Genomic DNA, 17622 nt, shown 5'->3' with positions numbered 1-17622 from the left:
CTATTATAATGTAAGGAAAGGATAGTCACGATGGCTTGCCTGCTCCACCGGGGAACCCGCCACGAGAGGTCAACATGGGCAGGACTGGAAGATCCTGCCAGCATTGAGGGGCCAGAAAGTCCAGCTGATGTCAAAGGAGCCCAAGTTTGTTGTCAATAAAAATCCTGAGCTGTATTTGGCCTACAGAAAGAGTGAGATTGATTCGCCAAATGTGGTTTCTTGCTTCATGCATTGAAAAATAATTCTGATATCCTTTTGACTTGTCCTTCGGTCTTTCTTCCCTGGAGCAAGGCCTGAACCTTCTGACCCACCTGTGCACCATGATTTAAGCCCTACTACACAGGCTTGCGCACATAATTGAGGCTGACACTTCAGTTGTGCATTGCGGGAATGCAGCGGTGTCAGAGATGTCAGCTTTCAAATGACATGTTAACGGAGGCCTTGTCTACACCCTCAGTTGGGTGTAAATATTCCCATGACATTATTTTGAGGAAGAGCAGGGCAGTTCTACATGGTGACCTGGACCGCATTTGTCCCATAAACGACATCAATAAAAATCAGATCACTTTGCTGCTTGTAGGACAAACAATACAAAGGCGAAAAGATTTAGGAATTGCCTTGAACCAAGTACCTTAGTTTGACACATGGAAACCTTGCTCTGAATCTCATAAAAAAATCTCGGCTACTTGAGCAGCAGATCAGGTTTAACAAGTAAAGTCATCACTGATGACAATAAGCTGCTTTCCCCTTTGAAGGGGAGAGTTGAGTGGTGATGGTTTAACCTGAGGATCACCACACCTTAGGCAAGGGGCAAGGTTGAGAAGGCACGGCCTTCATGAATAACCTCGGTCGGGACGGGAATTGAACCCGCGTTGCTGGCGTCGCTCTGCAACACAAACCAGTTCAACCAATGAAGCTAAACTGGCCAGGTTTATGATGATGGAGAGTGGAATGACAAGCTTTTTAATAGGTGACTGGTATTACATTCACAATCATATGCACCATTAAATCAATCACTAAAAAGCTCTAATGCAAACTTGCTTTGCAAAAATACACACCAGAGCAGATTACTTGGTGGGTTATGGTAGGATTTTTGAACAGGTAAGTTCGGTCTGTCAAAAATCATCCCACCAAGGTGACAGTGATGCCCACGATTGCCTGTGATGAACTATTGGCCTAGTATTTTCTGGACAAATAATAGCGATTTCACATGACCTGCCATTATTAATGCAGGAGAGAAACAGACATTTCTGCCGAGGAAAAGGTTAAACCATGGCAGGAATTTTCCGGTCACCGACGGGATCTTTTGGTCCCGCTGAAGGCAATGCTGTTTTGCATGGATCACTGGCTGTGTTGCCGGGGGAATCAGCTGTGTGTGTGTGGGGGTGAGCGGCACACCTCCTGGACATAAGTTGCAAAGTGCCACAATTGTTGGACGATTCATTAGTACATACAAGATAGAAAAATACAGCACAGAACAGGCCCTTCGGCCCTTGATGTTGTGCCGAACTTTTGTCCGAGATTAAGAACAAATTAATCTACACCCCATCATTCTACCGTAATCCATGTAACTATCCAATAGCCGCTTGAAGGTCCCTAATGTTTCTGACTCAACTACTTCCGCAGGCAGTGCATTCCATGCCCCCGCTACTCTCTGGGTAAAGAACCTACCTCTGACATCCCCCCTATATCTTCCACCATTCACCTTAAATTTACGTCCCCTTGTAATAGTTTGTTCCACCCGTGGACAATGTCTCTGACTGTCTACTTTATCTATTTCCCTGATCATCTTATAAACCTCTATCAAGTCGCCCCTCATCCTTCTCCGTTCTAATGAGAAAAGGCCGAGCACCCTCAACCTTTCCTCGTAAGACCTACTCTCCATTCCAGGCAACATCCTGGTAAATCTCCTTTGCACCTTTTCCAAAGCTTCCACATCCTTCCTAAAATGAGGCGACCAGAACTCCACACAGTACTCCAAATGTGGCCATACCAAGGTTTTGTACAGCTGCATCATCACCTCATGGCTCTTAAATTCAATCCCTCTGCTAATGAACGCGAGCACACCATCGGCCTTCTTCACAGCTCTATCCACTTGAGTGGCAACTTTCAAAGATCTATGAACATAGATCCCAAGATCTCTCTGCTCCTCCACATTGCCAAGAACCCTACTGTTAACCCTGTATTCCGCATTCATATTTGTCCTTTCAAAATGGACAACCTCACACTTTTCAGGGTTAAACTCCATCTGCCACTTCTCAGCCCAGCTCTGCATCCTATCTATATCTCTTTGCAGCCTACAACAGCCTTCCTCACTATACACAACTCCACCAATCTTTGTATCGTCTGCAAATTTACTGACCCACCCTTCAACTCCCTCATCCAAGTCATTAATGAAAATCACAAACAGCAGAGGACCCAGAACTGATCCCTTCGATACGCCACTGGTAACTGGGCTCCAGGCTGAATATTTGCCATCCACCACCACTCTCTGACTTCTATCGGTTAGACCTACCCCTCACAACTCCGTGCTGACTATCCCTAATCAAGCAGTGACTTTCCAGATGCTCAGAAATCCTATCCCTCAGTACTCTTTCCGTTACTTTGCCTATCACCGAAGTAAGACTAACTGGCCTGTAATTCCCAGGGTTATCCCTATTCCCTATTTAGAACAGGGGCACAACATTCGCCACTCTCCAATCCCCTGGTACCACCCCTGTTGGCAGTGATCATTGCCAACGGCTCTGCAATTTCATCTCTTGCTTCCCATAGAATCCTTGGATATATCCCGTCAGACCCGCGGGGCTTGTCTATCCTCAAGTTTTTCAAAATGCCCAACACATCTTCCTTCCTAACAAGTATCTCCTCGAGCATACCAGTCTGTTTCACACTGTCCTCTCCAGCAATATGGCCCCTCTCATTCGTAAATACTGAAGAAAAGTACTTGTTCAAGACCTCTCCTATCTCTACTGTCCTTGATCAGATCCACCCTCGTTCTAATCATTCTCATATTTCTCACATATGTGCAAAAGGCCTTGGAGTTTTCCTTGATTCTACCCGCCAAAGATTTTTCATGCCCTCTCTTAGCTCTCCTAATCCCTTTCTTCAGTTCCCTCCTAGCTATCTTGTATCCCTCAAGCACCCTGTCTGAACCTTGTTTCCTCAGCCTTACATAAGTATCCTTCTTCCTCTTAACAAGAGATTCAACCTCTCTTGTCAACCATGGTTCCCTCACTCGACCATCTCTTCCCTGCATGACAGGGACATACATATCAAGGATACGTAGTATCTGTTCCTTGAACAAGTTCCACATTTCAATTGTGTCTTTCCCTGACAGCCTATGTTCCCAACTAATGCACTTCAGTTCTTTTCTGACAGCATTGTATTTATCCTTCCCCCAATTGTAAACCTTGCCCTGTTGCAAGCACCTTTCCCTCTCCATTATTAAAGTGAAAGTCACAGAATTGTGGTCACTATCTCCAAAATGCTCCCCCGCTATCACTTGTCCTGGTTCATTACCAAGTACCAAATCCAATATGACCTCCCCTCTGGTCGGACAATCTACATGCTGTGTTAGAAAAGCTTCCTGGATACACTGCACAAACACCACCCCATCCAAACTATTTGATCTAAAGAGTTTCCACTCAATATTTGGGAAGTTGGAGTCACCCATGACTACTACCCTGTGACTTCTGCACCTTTCCAAAATCTGTTTCCTAATCTGTTCCTCCACATCTCTGCTGCTATTGGGGGGCCTATAGAAAACTCCCAACAAGGTGACTGCTCCTTTCCTATTTCTGACTTCAACCCATATTACCTCAGTAGGCAGATCCCCCTCGAACTGCCTTTCTGCAGCTGTTATACTATCTCTAATTAACAATGCAACCCCCCACCTCTTTTACCACCCTCCCTAATCTTATTGAAACATCTATAACCATTCTGTTCCTCTGTTAGCTGGTCGAAGACTAGAACTTGATATCTGTGAATTTATAACAAATTGCTGGATTTGTGCCATGCACATGACTTAAAGTTGCAGCAGAAAGCTAGGGAGCCATTTCCTTTCATTCGGCCCCTTATAATAGCCTGACCGTTGGCACTCAACATTGGAGGCCCAGAAAAGGAAGAATTGAAACTGTGGAGTCTCACTCCTGCAGGTAGTAAGTTGTTCCTAGAGATTTTTTAAATATGTTTTTCAAATTTTTACTCTTCCCAACTCTGTTTCTTTCTCTATGACCACATTTAATTGTTTAATGGGACGAGGACCCCGTAATGGTCCCAGATTCTCCATTGATGGTTATCAATTCGTGATTCCAATAAATTGCAGCATGAAGTGCTTGGAGCTGATGGGTAAGGGAAACCCCCTAAATGGGGATGCTTACCATAAGAAATCTCACTCCAGAAAATCCTGGGCCACTTTTTTTTTACCCTCTTTTAGTACTCACCTACAAGTGCATGCATGTGTCAGGAAGGCGTACATGTAGGTACTCAAAATATTACAAACTTCCGAGATGAATTAAATAAAATAATGCTCCAAAACAGGGAATTGACCACACAGCCACAGTTGTTCATAACTCAATGTTGTCTGGCAGATGTATGATACATGTAGATACTTGCATACATGCGGTCCAGTGCCTAGTGGAAACCTCAGCATGTTATTTATTTCTGGGAACTATTCCAGCTTTCCTCAGTGATGTTGTCATGGAAACGGCAGACACACCAGCAGTAAAGGTCTAGCAGCTCTCCCTTGAACCTGAACCTAAGGAAGCAGTTTTGTGATGTGAATGGCATCTGACTTTAATCCACAGATTTTTACGCAGATTTCTTAGCTAGTAAACTACATTTTTTTTACAGCTAGGTATTCAGATTTGTCATGTACATCTGTTGAAAGCAGGGGTGGGCAAACTTTTCCGTGCAAGGACCACATTCAGAAATTCACAATTTTAAAGGGCCGCCTAGTATATTAAGTAAAATAATTAATATTTTAAATAGCCAAAATAAAAGGTCTTTAAAGAAAAAAAAGCACATTTATTTGAAAAACAAAGTAACTCAGTAAGTAACAGAACAATGTCAATGAGAATGATGCATCTGACTGCAGTCTTTTACCAGTTTGTTGAAATCAGGTGTCAAGTTGCTTGTGCTGATCCTTAACACTGACAGAAGCACAGCCCAGCCGAGTCAACGATAAACACGCGCGTAGTGGGGTGGATGAGTGGGGCTGCCTTATTGGTCGGTTTAGTTGGGTGTGCGACCAATAGGAGTCCAGGTTACAAACAATAAGCCTTATTATTGTTTGTAACCTGGACTCCTATTGGTCGCACACCCAACTAAACCAACCAATGAGACAGCCCCACTCATCCACCCCACTACGCGCGTTTTTATACGGCCCGCCAATGAGGTGCCCGGAATCATAACCGGCATTTACTTCAGCGGCTTTTCAAAAATGCCGGTTATGATTCCGGGCACCTCATTGGCGGGCCTCATAGAAACCTTTGTCGGGCCGCATGCGGCCCGAGGGCTGTAGTTTGCCCACCCCTGGTTTAAAGGCTTTTAAAAATGGTGTCCTGATCCGTGATCGTCAGTGCAGGAATTTCCATTTTAAAATGCCTCCCTGATCTTTCGACCACCTCAGCCACTCCACCGTGACCTCCGGACCCCTTCACTGCACCCAACTTACCTCTTGTGGGGTCCTCGAGTCCCCCTCACCCCAACTCTGAAGGGAAAGGAACCCTTGGGCCCGATCCCTAGCATAGGCAACCTGGCACCTTGGCATTGCCATCCTGGAACCCTGGCAGTGTCTCCCCCCCCCCCCCCCCCCCCCCCCCCTCCCCCCCCCCCCCCCCCCGCCTCTCCCGGCAGTCTGAGACTGGAGAAGAAAGTTACTGAAGTAATTCAGAGGAGTCTATTGATGAATCATAGAATCCCTACAGTACAGAAGGAGGCCATTTGCTCCCCCCAGAACCCCTCAATAGGGAGACCCCCTACCCCAGGGACCCCCTCATTGGAAGACCCCCAATGAGACCCCTAAATAAGGTGACCCCCCACAGAGCTACTCCCATGGAACCCTTACCTAAAGGAACCCCCCACAGGGACCCGCTAACCAAAGGGCCCTGCAGAGCCTCCTAACTGAAGGATGCCCCAACAGGGACCCCTAACTAAAGGGACCACCCCCCTACAGACACCCCCAGAAAACAGACCCCTGTCAGGAAGCTAGAGATCAGTCCGACATGGGCAGTGGAAAAAATTACAGTTGTAACACTCACCTGGAAGCACCACGTGTCCACTCCTGGAAAGAGAACAGCTGTGACCTGCGTTTAAACCACTCAGATTCTTTAGCTGCAAGGAATTCATTCTTGTCTCCTAGTGGGCTGTGATTGACAGCTTCCATAAAACAGCTGTCAACCTTGCTTCATTCATCCACTTCTGAATCGAGCAACTTTAATAAGTGCTGTAACCACAACGGTTGCAAACATCAATCACATCAAAGAGAGTCCAATCACGCCCCTTCGTGCTTGAGTGATTTTGAAGTGCTGGGCTGGAAATTAACAGTACTTAAATCTTAAATATACTTTCTTTCTCAGCACCAAAGTCTCCCAAAATATTATCAAGAGATTATACTGCGGACCTATATATCGTCATGGTGAGAAGTAACTGTGTAGCTTTCAGCTGCCATCATCTACCATCACTCAGACTCCTGTGATTTAGAAGTTTCTATCAATTTTTGGTTCCATTCTGATATGGCAATGACTTTCTGGAAATTTGATACTTTGCCACTCTCAGATATTCTCATCTGGTTGGTGAACTCCCCAGATTTCCCCAAGGTTTTCTCCCCTAAATCTGTTAGTGTCGATAGTCTTTTTTTTATCATGGAACAAGAGGTTCCTATTTGTCTTCTGATCTTTTCCTTTGATTACTCTACAGTTTCATGAAAGGTGAAAGGCAACGGAAAAAGATCCTGTAGTGATTATTAGCCTGTCCCAAGCAAAATATGTGTTCCTGGATCCTTTTGAGTTGCAGTAATGTCTTCTTTAGCGATTCAATCAACTATCTCAGGAGAAGGACACATATCCCCATCGGCATCTCAAATGTTGTCATCCAGATACTGAGAATGTCCAAATAATTGCATCTTGATGGTGGTGTCAGTCGTTCTGAGAAATTGAGTAACTCAAATGTTCTGATCAACTGCATCAAGCTAGATCAACTGTTGCTTATTTCCGCCCCTTCACCTTCTTGAACATTTTCAATTCCATTCTGGGCTCTGGGTGGAAAAAGACCTGTAACTGTGTGAGGCGAGGTACAGCTGTGGGTTACACTTTGCTCCATCCATGTGCAAATGTGCTTATGTTCATGGAGAGTTGCCTTCCCTGGAGTTTTCAAAGTGAGTTGAGAACTGGCTTTCACTTACATATGCCATCAATAAGTCTTCATACTAAACTTATATGGTACAATGGAGGTTCACTGAACAATCTGAGTACCATAATGGCTGTCTTGTGAGAGGATCTTACACAAATTGACTTTGCTGCATTTCATAAAATCTTAGAATCCCTACAGTGCAGAAGAAGGCCATTCAGCCCATCTAGTCTGCACTGACCCTCCAAAAGAGCACTCCACTTAGGCCCAATTCCCTGCCGTATCCCCGTAACCCACCTAACCTTTGGCCACTTTAAGGCAATGTAGCGTTGCCAATCCACCTAACCTACACATTTTTAAAGAATGAAATTGGAACTAATCCTGGACTTATAGTATCACATTAATGCTTAGTTGGTTTTTATTTTCCTGTGCACCAGAAACTGTTTCTTACTGAGTCATGGAAGTACCCCAATATCTGTAGCTTTGGTCATGTAGAATGGCAAACATACACAGCAGGATTTTCCAGTTGCTCCTGCCTCGAGAACAGAAATTCTGCCCGAGGGCAACGGACATTTAAATGGTCCAACAAATTTTACATCCCGCCCATGACAATTCTGTCGTGGGCAGGACTAGAAAATTTACCACATAAATTTAGTATAACTGACGTCGCGCAGTATTGAAAGCAGCTTATTGGTAAGTTGTGGGTTGCTTTATAATGACTGCTATAAGCTGTTTTCATATTTTTCTTTTACCCTTACACTCCTTTGCATTAACTCCCTTCAGTGTCACATTGATTAATGATCAGGGCTAGGACAACTGTCAGGAAAGCAAAACAGCCTCACCCTCTCATTCCCCTCTTAAAATTTATGGACAGAATTTTATGTTCCCCCTCTGTGGGTTTCTAGGTGGAGATCCATTAAATTTGTCAGATGGGCGTCTCACCAGGTTCCCACCTGCCCCGATCTCAGCAATTTTACAGTGGGGTGGGTGAGCCCAAGCCAGCCCTCCCCCTATTTCCCTAATTGAGACCCTTAGGTGGCCAGTTATTGACCAGTTAAGGGATGTTCCCCTACCTAGCGTCAATTTTCAGGCTGGCAGGAGGGATTCAGGGAGGGGGTGAATCCCAGAAATGAAAAGTGACCCTATCGGGCCTCAGGCGGGAAGGTAGCTAGCCGCCTCCATAAACAACCTCCTTCAATTATCACATTCCTCCCGCTCCCCAACAAGTCTGCCTCCCCTCAGACCTCTCCACCAACATCCCCTCTCACACCCCTCCCCATCTACTCAACCCCGAGCCTCACCACCCCTTCCTGCCCTGAGACCCTGACATTTACCAAGCCCTTTTTTCCCATGACTTAGACTCTGGAGACTGCTGATAGTTTCAGTCTTGGTGAATGCAGCTTCTGGTGCATTCAGATTTACCGGCAGCTCTCTGAGGTGGGGCTTCCTTCAGTCTGAGGGGTGGAGGCCTCATTCCCCGCTGGTGGGGATGAATTATTCACTGATTCTGAATGGCGGGGTGGGAAACCAAGCTGTCCTAAAAGTCCTATTTCATGTCTCTAAGCCAGTTTGGTGGTTATTTTTCTCTTGTATTATAGCATTCCCATTTCATCTATTCCTTCCTTCAATGTCACATTGATGCATAAGCTTCTCTCTGATAACTAGAGAACATTAATACATGCGTAGCAGCATGACACAGACGGGATGAATCCTTGGTGCCTGTGTATGGAATGTTCCGGAGTAAAGACTGCCATGTTGGAGCCTGATTAAATGAAATAATGCATACACATGCATATGTGCACAAACATGCAGGTACATGTGCATGCACATAAGCAAACAAAACCGTGTATAAAAGTCATAGAAAAAAAGTTATATAAAAACAGATGAAAAGCACAAACAAGCCTGTCATTCCAGCAATTATATTTGACCCTGTTCCATGTTCCAACCCCTCTGAATGAGTTTCAAATCCCCCACGAACCTTATTTGCCCGAAGGCATCAAGTTGCTTCATATGGACATCGCCCTTGGCATGAGAAACAGTGGATAACACCAACATTTCACATTTACTGCTAAAACATCAAGATCAAAAAGTCTGCTTGAACACTTCAAACCAATTCTCGTTTCTTAATACGCAACACTACCCAATCACGAGGAGTCATGATTAAGTAATGGTTTGAGGGAAGAATCCTAGAAGAATCTCTGAACAGTAAAAGAAAAACATGTTTGGATTTTCCTTTTGCCTCAGAATGCGAGAATTTTTCCTTTCAGAGTGAAGCTCACATAACAGCAATAACATCTGGCACTGTTATATGACCCCTTGGGATGCTGCACCACCAGCTGAAATCATCCCAGATGTGGCTTTAATACACCAGCAGCGGTGGATGTTATTGCGGACTCCGGAACACATGGTGGAACTAATGCTGGGCTTCATGTCCGGTTCCAATAAAATGGATAATTTCCATTTTATCAAGGTTTAATGCTTTTAAAAAATGGATTTTCCACCCTTTTCCGCTGGAAAGTTCCCCAGCGATAGAGGGTGCGAATAATAGGAAACCCTGTTGACAGTGACCGGGACCGGAACATCCCGTTGCTGACCAATGGCGGGCTGATTCCACCACTGCAAAATATGCCGGGGGGGAGGGGGGGGGGGGAGTGATCTCGCCCAGCATGGTAAACAGTTAAGTATACTAAGTGGAGTGTTGACAATATGGTCTCACTTTTAAGATTATAAAATAGACAAATGAGTAATTGTGATTAAATAGTCCTGGGCATTCAAAGCGGAAAACAGCCTATGGTCATCTGGGGCTATGGAGTCTTTACCTTTACTATGCATAGGGTAAATATGAATGTTTAGTCACTGTGTGAGCTGTGCATTGGGAATTCTAACAGTTAGTTTGGAGGTGTGTTGTATACTTGCATTTTTAAAAGATGAGGAATGGATTACTGTGCTTTGCAAATTACTGAAATGTTTAAGAGCATTGAAATTTATTATTAACAAATCATTAGCTAATAAACGTAGGACTTTGCGTTAACCCGCTTCAATCTTGCTGTGTATAGTTTCTCTTATAGTATAGTATTAGTTAGATAAATTCCAGGTACAATTGACCAAATCCTATCCATGTGCTTCTTCCCGATAACCACTCCATGGACCATTAATCAAATCCCACCCATAAACTCCTTCCCAATAATCATTCTGTGTGCAATTAACTAAATTCCATCCATATATCCTGTCCTTGTTCTTTATGCACTTACTGGTCTGGTACTCTGTCCATGCACAGTAAGTGACACAGTGGTATAACACAGAGCCATCACTTCTCCTCAAAACGGCACAGAGGTGTCACCCAATTTGAATTACCGACACGGAACAAGTAGTTCAATTTGAGAGCAGGATGTTAATGCATCACGAGGCGTGCAAGTAGCATTTCTTTGTACAAATGTTTCATCTGCAGATAGCATTATTTCATCTTAGAGCAGGATAACAACATCACATCAGAGCTCGTAGACTCCTGAGGGGAATATCACACTAAGCTTTTGAATTAATTCATTTTCCTGTGCACATGTGGTGAATGGAAGGAGGTGCAGGTAACAGCCATAAAAAGAATTGCAAAATCTATTGATGGCATCTCTTCTTAAACAAGGATTGAAGGATGGGTTTGGATGAGCAGCAGAAATATGGTAGCCACGAATAAATCCAGTTGGAAAATCAGGAAAATCCTTTACCCAGAAGGTGGTTAGAATGCGGAATCACTGCCGGAGGGATTTGTAGAGGAGAATTGAAAGGGACATTAGATAAGTACCTGAAGGAGAAAGGAAAAGATGGATATGCTGATCAGATTAGATGAAGTAAAGGTAAAGTCACCATGGTCCCAGATGACCATAGGTTGCTTTCCCTTTTGAGGGGGAGAGCTGACTGATGGTGATTTAACCTGAGGATCACCACACTTTAGTGAGGGGAGAGGTTGAGTACGCGGGCAGAGCCTTCATGAGTAACCTCAGCCGTTAAGGGAATTGAACCCACGTTGCTGACCTCGCTCTGCATCAAGAACCAGCTGTCCACCCAACTGAGCTAAACTGGCCCCCAAGTAAGGATAGAGGTGACTCAGGTGGAGCACGAGGAAGTTGGCGCAGATGACCAGTTTCTGTGCAGTATAAGTTCTATGTAACGTGAGTGGGAAGTTAATTTTATTGAGTGTAACCCTGAAATTTTTCTCAATCCAAGTATTACAAACGCAACTTTCTGCTTTCCAAACAGGGCCTTCCGTGCGCCTTGTGGTTTCTGAATCCTAGGGATGCTTATTTCTTGTGTTCCTGCTTCATCAGTTTGCTTAGCAAAGAAACCAAAAATAATGAGATGAGTGTTTCCCACTTTCAAAAAAAAAGGGGGTGAAAAGATCTCAACCATATCGCCTGGCACTTCTATGAAACTTGTTTTCTTTAAATATTGCAGGTTGCACCGGTAATTAAGGAGAGGATGATGAAGAAAGGCAGTATGATGGTAGGATACCAGCCTCATCGTGACAAGGTTAACTTCTTCCGTCAAATCATCATCAGCCCTCTGGTCAGCCGTGAGGATATGGACTTTATTCTCAATGAGATCGACAACCTGGGGAAGGATTTGTAATTTGGATTGAAGGCGTAGATGATAAGACATGTTTACAGCTACAGAATGTTTACTAGAAAGCGTTTGAAGTTGTTCAGGGTTTAGCTTAGAAAACTAGGCAGAATTGACTTGTACTGTACTCATTTTAGCATGAACAAAATTAACTTTGATGAAGCAGATTTCACCCATCTGAACACATATACTTGCTTATTTTACAGAACAAATGATGAAGCTTAGTGGAACCTTATGGAAATATTTCTAATCTATATTTGTATTGAGTTGCTGTTATCTGGTGTCGTAGTGTCCATGCAGACATAGTGGTGTACATCTTTGCTCTCCTGTGTGTGCCTGAACTTCAAAAGGAAGAACTGACCACCGACAAATTTACCTACTGCTTACAAAATTATCACACACAGCTCTATGGCTCTCACTTTTAATGTCTCCTGTCATTGTTTAGTTTCTGGAGCCACAGGTCCTAAAATATGTTTGATCCGAGTTTGAACTTAACTCCAAAGCTTGATTTCTTTAAGTGTTATTTCCCACAAAGTCCTCTGGAAATTTCAATTCGATACAATAGTCAGACTCCAATCTGAAATGGCACTTAATTTCTGTTTGCTTTTTTATTTACGTTTGAAGCTAAATCCTCATCCCACTTTGGTTACTTGTCAATGGAGTACATTTAATTGTGGAGCTAAGACAGCACAGTCAATTTTGTTCCTTTTACTGACCCCGGTCATTTAACAGGTGGTGGCTAGTTTGGGAAAGTGCTGATAAGCAACTCATATGTAAAAGCCAAGGGCACAATGCCAAGGGCCATGTCCATCAGTAGGAAGGAAGATGCGACACATCAGGAAAAGATATGACCAATATTACAGGCATGAGGAGGAAAAAAAGCAATTCTTTCAGTTAAAATATTAGTTTATATTGGAGAAAAGTTAAAATTGTTGTGTATTGTCAGTTACAAGAGCAATTATGAGCTTGTCAACTACTGTCCCTTACATGAAGAAGACAGGGAAACCAGTGTCCGCCAGGTCTACAGTATTAAACAGGTACGGCTTTGTGTGGTTAATATGACACATGGTACATTGTCATTACACTGATGGTGGGCAGTGAGGTTGTTGCCACATGAGGCAAAAAGGTGAGGTTACTTCAGTTATTTCTTGAAATTATTTCTGCAGCTTATTGAGAAATAATTTTCTTTGCACTTCAACCATTTTAAGGAATGATATAAAATATCTCTTAAAGGGATGCTTTCTCCTAGCAAGGCTAGAATTTGTGTTTGTAAATGCCCCTCCTCGGGCTGATAGTCATCCAAAAGTTCAGGTATCTAAATGCCTGCTTGAGATCCAATAATAGTACTTCTGAAAGTTTCGAGTTGCATGCTTTTTATTTCAAAGCTTTCAGAAAAAGCCTATTATTGGAAAGACCACTCCAAATGAAGAACACTGCTATGATAGATTACGCTGATTCTTATTAATGAAATGTAATATTTGTTATAAGATATCATTGTATCATGATGACTCACTGTTTCCATAAAATGATAGTGCGCCTTTAAAACAACCATTATATCAGTGTAATATAAAGCGTTTTTGATTGGCCTGGTGCAAGGCTATATATTACTTACTTTGATCTGGTAACGTCATTCCGGAGATGTGAGCTTAAAACAAAAATTATTTGCACATACAGGTCAGGACAGCGATGGGTCAGGAGAAAGATGAGGAAATGTTCCCCTTAATCTTACTCTTAGGGTTGACTTCTATTTCTGCATGAAATTAAATGTCTTCCCAGCAACGATAGGGCTGTCTTAGAAAGGACAAAATCTCACGTAGAGTTAGCTTTTTCTTTGCAGTACATTTTAAAAATGAGTTCTTTGTTTTATTTAAACAGCACTTCCTATTTTTCATGGAGTTTTTTCTATTTATTACATTTTATTCGGTGAAGATGGTTCTTATTTTTTAGAATGATTTTCTGGAGTGTTCAATTGTTGAATGTACTATAGTCTGCATTGGGGGTAGGCGTAGGTCTCAGTGAAAAGGGAATCAGAGAAAGATTTGTGGGGAAGGGGGGGAGGGTTTTGGTGGCAGTAAACAAACGAATGTCAAAAAAGAAATCAAAGAATGTATTTGCTTGCAGCCTGGTAATTTAGGTAATATGTAATGTGTGTGTCTGTGTATTTAAATATGTAACGTGTTTCATACACCTCACCATTACCAAATGAAATCATTTGTAAGAAACACTATTATGAGTCCAATTATTGCCCACAGATAATCAATTCCATTCTTTCTTATAGGCTGTTCCCTTTAATCTGCAACATTCAGTGTTCTATAGAAGTGGCATTTTCCCCCAGTCACCATAGTCCCTGATGACCATAGGCTGCTTTCCCCTTTGAGGGAGGAGAGCTGACTGGTAGTGATTTAACCTGAGGATCACCACACCTCAGGCAAGGGGCAATGTTGAGAACGTGGGGCCTTCATAAATAAACTCGGTCACAGGAATTGAACCCACGCTGATGGCCTTGCTCTGTGTCACAAACTAGCTGTCCAACCAACTGAGCTAAACCACTTACGGGGGGGGGGGGGGGGAATGTAAATGTGATATTTCAACAGACACAAAACACTGGGCGCAAATATAAAATCATCATTAAATATAAGTTGCCAGATGCTCTGTGCCTATCAGGATAAAGGATTCCATTAAATAAGGGAGGGGGTAGTCAAGGTGTGACGCTTTACAGAAAGGGAATAAATTAGTAGAATTATCTTTTGTACCTCAAATTGTTCAGTTAATGTAGTTAATTTTAGCACAAAGCAGCTGAACCACTAGTGGATGAAATTTGGAAGTGAAAGCTCTATAAGGTTGTCAGTCAGTTGAGTAAGGATCAAATTACTCATGGAAATCTGTGCAGAGCACAAAGTTGGAAAATGGAAATGCACCTCAGAAATGTAACGGAGATTAGCCACTAAATTAAGAACCTACTCTCTTTTGCAAATATTCAACATTTTAGGCTTTTCAGGCTTCTCGAACTCTGGCAACATTAACATTTATTGAATAGAAGGATAATTCCAACTTTTAAAGGTACCTGAACAGATCTGGTGAGTTAGTCAGTTTTAAAGGACAGACCACGTCTATTGGTCTTGATTAGCTGGAACCACAGACCAACCTCTTTGTATAACTTTTTGTTATCTCTTTAAGTACCTCAACCTTGTTCTAACATTCCAATTATTTCTCTCTCTAAAACACTAGCTCAAGATGGAGAGATTCAATTTAATCTCTTCAGACCTTTATGAGGAAAAAAAAACCCTTTAAAGTCCATTTTACTCACTAGAAAAAAACACCTTTTGACAGTGAGAGAGGTTTCTTTGCTCAGAGGGCGTTGCTGGGATTATAATGGGAGAAGGATATATATCTGGTGATATATTGATCTCTACAGTCCATTTGTCTTTATTCTGACCTTTACCAGCCATCAGTGGTTCCATTTTCATGTGATTATTCTGTTATAGCTCATTGATAGGCGTGTAGAATTGCTTTTGTTGTCCTATTGATAAATTCAGAAAATTACTTATCAGGTAGTACATCAGGATTTATTGGTAATAAGGGCAGCACGGCGGCGCAATGGTTAGCACTGCCGCCTCAGGGCGCCGAGGCCCCAGGTTCAATCCCGGCTCTGGGTCACTGTCCGTGTGGAGTTTGCACATTCTCCCCATGTTTGCTTGGGTTTCACCCCCACAACCCAAAGATGTGCAGGGTAGGTGGATTGGCCATGCTAAATTGGCCCTTAATTAGAAAAAAATTAATTGGGCGCTCTAAATTTATGGGGGGAAAAAAAGAAGGATTTATTGTTAACAAAATGGTTCCTGCCTATCCATTGAGATGGGGAAAATCGGGACAAAATCAATTCGCAAATTTTCAGTTGGAATTTTCCGATACCATTTTTGATTGACGCACTGATAAATCGATTGATTTGGATTCTTAAGAAGTCCATTCTAGACATTTAGCAAGATGTCTTGTACTGATTGCTGTGAGAACTTTAAATGCATGTCCAAAGAACACATTTATGATTCCTTCAAATACAGGGAAGTCTTCCTCCTTGCCACTGAACAAAAAGTTGGGACATTTAACAAAAGATTGGACCACATCAACCAACATCATATAATTAGGATCTGCGATTGGTCAGTTCTCCTTAGGGTTGCCAATCCACCTGAATTGTCCTGGAAATTCCAGGAATTAAAGATTAAACTCCAGGCCGCTGCTGCAAGCAAAAGCCCAAGAGGAAAATCATTGACCGAATTTTTAAAATTATTTATTTTTTAAGGTTCTTTGAACGCTTTTGTTTACTAGCTATAAATATATTGAACATCGGAGAAACTGCTGTTTGAATGACAGTGAAACATCTTCCAGATTACAAAGAGTCTAAAAGCAAATTACTGCGGATGCTGGAATCTGAAACAAAAACAAAAAATACTGGACAATCTCAGCAGGTCTGACAGCGTCCGTGGAGAGAAAAGGGAGCTAACGTTTCGAGTCTGGATGATTCAGCTTTGACGAAGAGTCATCCAGACTTGAAACGTTAGCCCCATTTCTCTCCACAGATGCTGCCAGACCTGCGGCGAATGTCCAGGATTATCTGTTTTTGTTACGAAGAGTCGACTCACTTTCCAATTGGCTGTGAAGGCAGTGTACTACGAGCATGGGCATGATAGACAGCCAATGGCAACAGTATGGTGGCAGAGCAGTTGGAGGCAGAAGGTCATGTAATGACACCTCCAAGCTTATGTCCAATCAAACCCTTAGGTCAGCCATTTTATGTGGTGTGGCTAACCTTCAATAAATGCGTTGCCCTTTAGTTTAATGAGGAAATATACCATTACGGTAATGAATAAAACTGAATAGTCAATTGAGAATAAAATAAATCCAGGGCGGCACAGTGGCGCAGTGGTTAGCACTGTCGACTCACGGCGCTGAGGACCCGAGTTCAATCCCGGTCCAGGGTCACTGTCCGTGTGGAGTTTGCACATTCTCCCTGTGTTTGTGTGTGTCTCACCCCCACAACCCAAAGATATGCAGGCTAGGTGAATTGACCACACTAAATTGCCCCTTAATTGGAAAAAAATAATTGGATACTCTAAAAATGAAACAAATTGAAACTTGAATTATACTGAACAAATGAGGTCACATGATTTCCTTTCTCTAACACTCCATGTGTGTTGTGTAGTGTGCTGCTTATTTGCTTGGTATGCTTGTCACTGAAGCGAAAGGTTGCCACTGGTCAACACTGCATTTGAAAGTAGAACTGCTTATATAAATGAATGTTATCTGTGTTGCAGCGCTACTGAACTCCCAGTTACATTGCGCTCTTACTAGTGCTGCCAATGTTTGATTGTCACTGAGTGATGCTGTACTCCACTGAATTACTCTTGTAAACACCTAGAGTGAAACCTTACAGTAACTTTCCTGCATAATAGTGTGGTTTCAGCATTATTTTCAAGGCGCGGCATTACAGGTGTTTTGGACCATTTTAACTAAAGTAGAACCAAGACATCAAAATGTTTTTTATTAAAACACTTAATTTATGAGGCTGAATGTACTTGAATGAGACTAGAGCCGATAACTTATGTTTTGACATATAAAGTAAGATTTCTGTATTTAATGCGGTGAAATAAAAAAATCTAATTAAGTTCA

General features: G+C 42.6%; 1 protein-coding gene across 2 annotated transcripts in view; it reads left to right on the top strand.

Moving 5' to 3' along the window:
* Positions 1–17622, top strand: part of LOC119965906 (acidic amino acid decarboxylase GADL1-like) — a 119802-nt gene extending 102180 nt beyond the window's left edge. For both annotated transcript variants that reach the window (XM_038796904.1, XM_038796905.1), the window contains exon 15: positions 11794–17622. In XM_038796904.1, coding sequence (XP_038652832.1) covers positions 11794–11967 — 174 coding nt within the window. In that variant the 3' untranslated portion in view covers positions 11968–17622. The remainder of the gene's footprint in view (positions 1–11793) is intronic.

The sequence above is a fragment of the Scyliorhinus canicula genome, chromosome 5 (genome assembly GCF_902713615.1).
Source record: "Scyliorhinus canicula chromosome 5, sScyCan1.1, whole genome shotgun sequence".
NCBI classification, from domain to species: Eukaryota; Metazoa; Chordata; class Chondrichthyes; order Carcharhiniformes; family Scyliorhinidae; genus Scyliorhinus; species Scyliorhinus canicula.
This window is presented reverse-complemented; position numbering and strand designations above follow the sequence as displayed.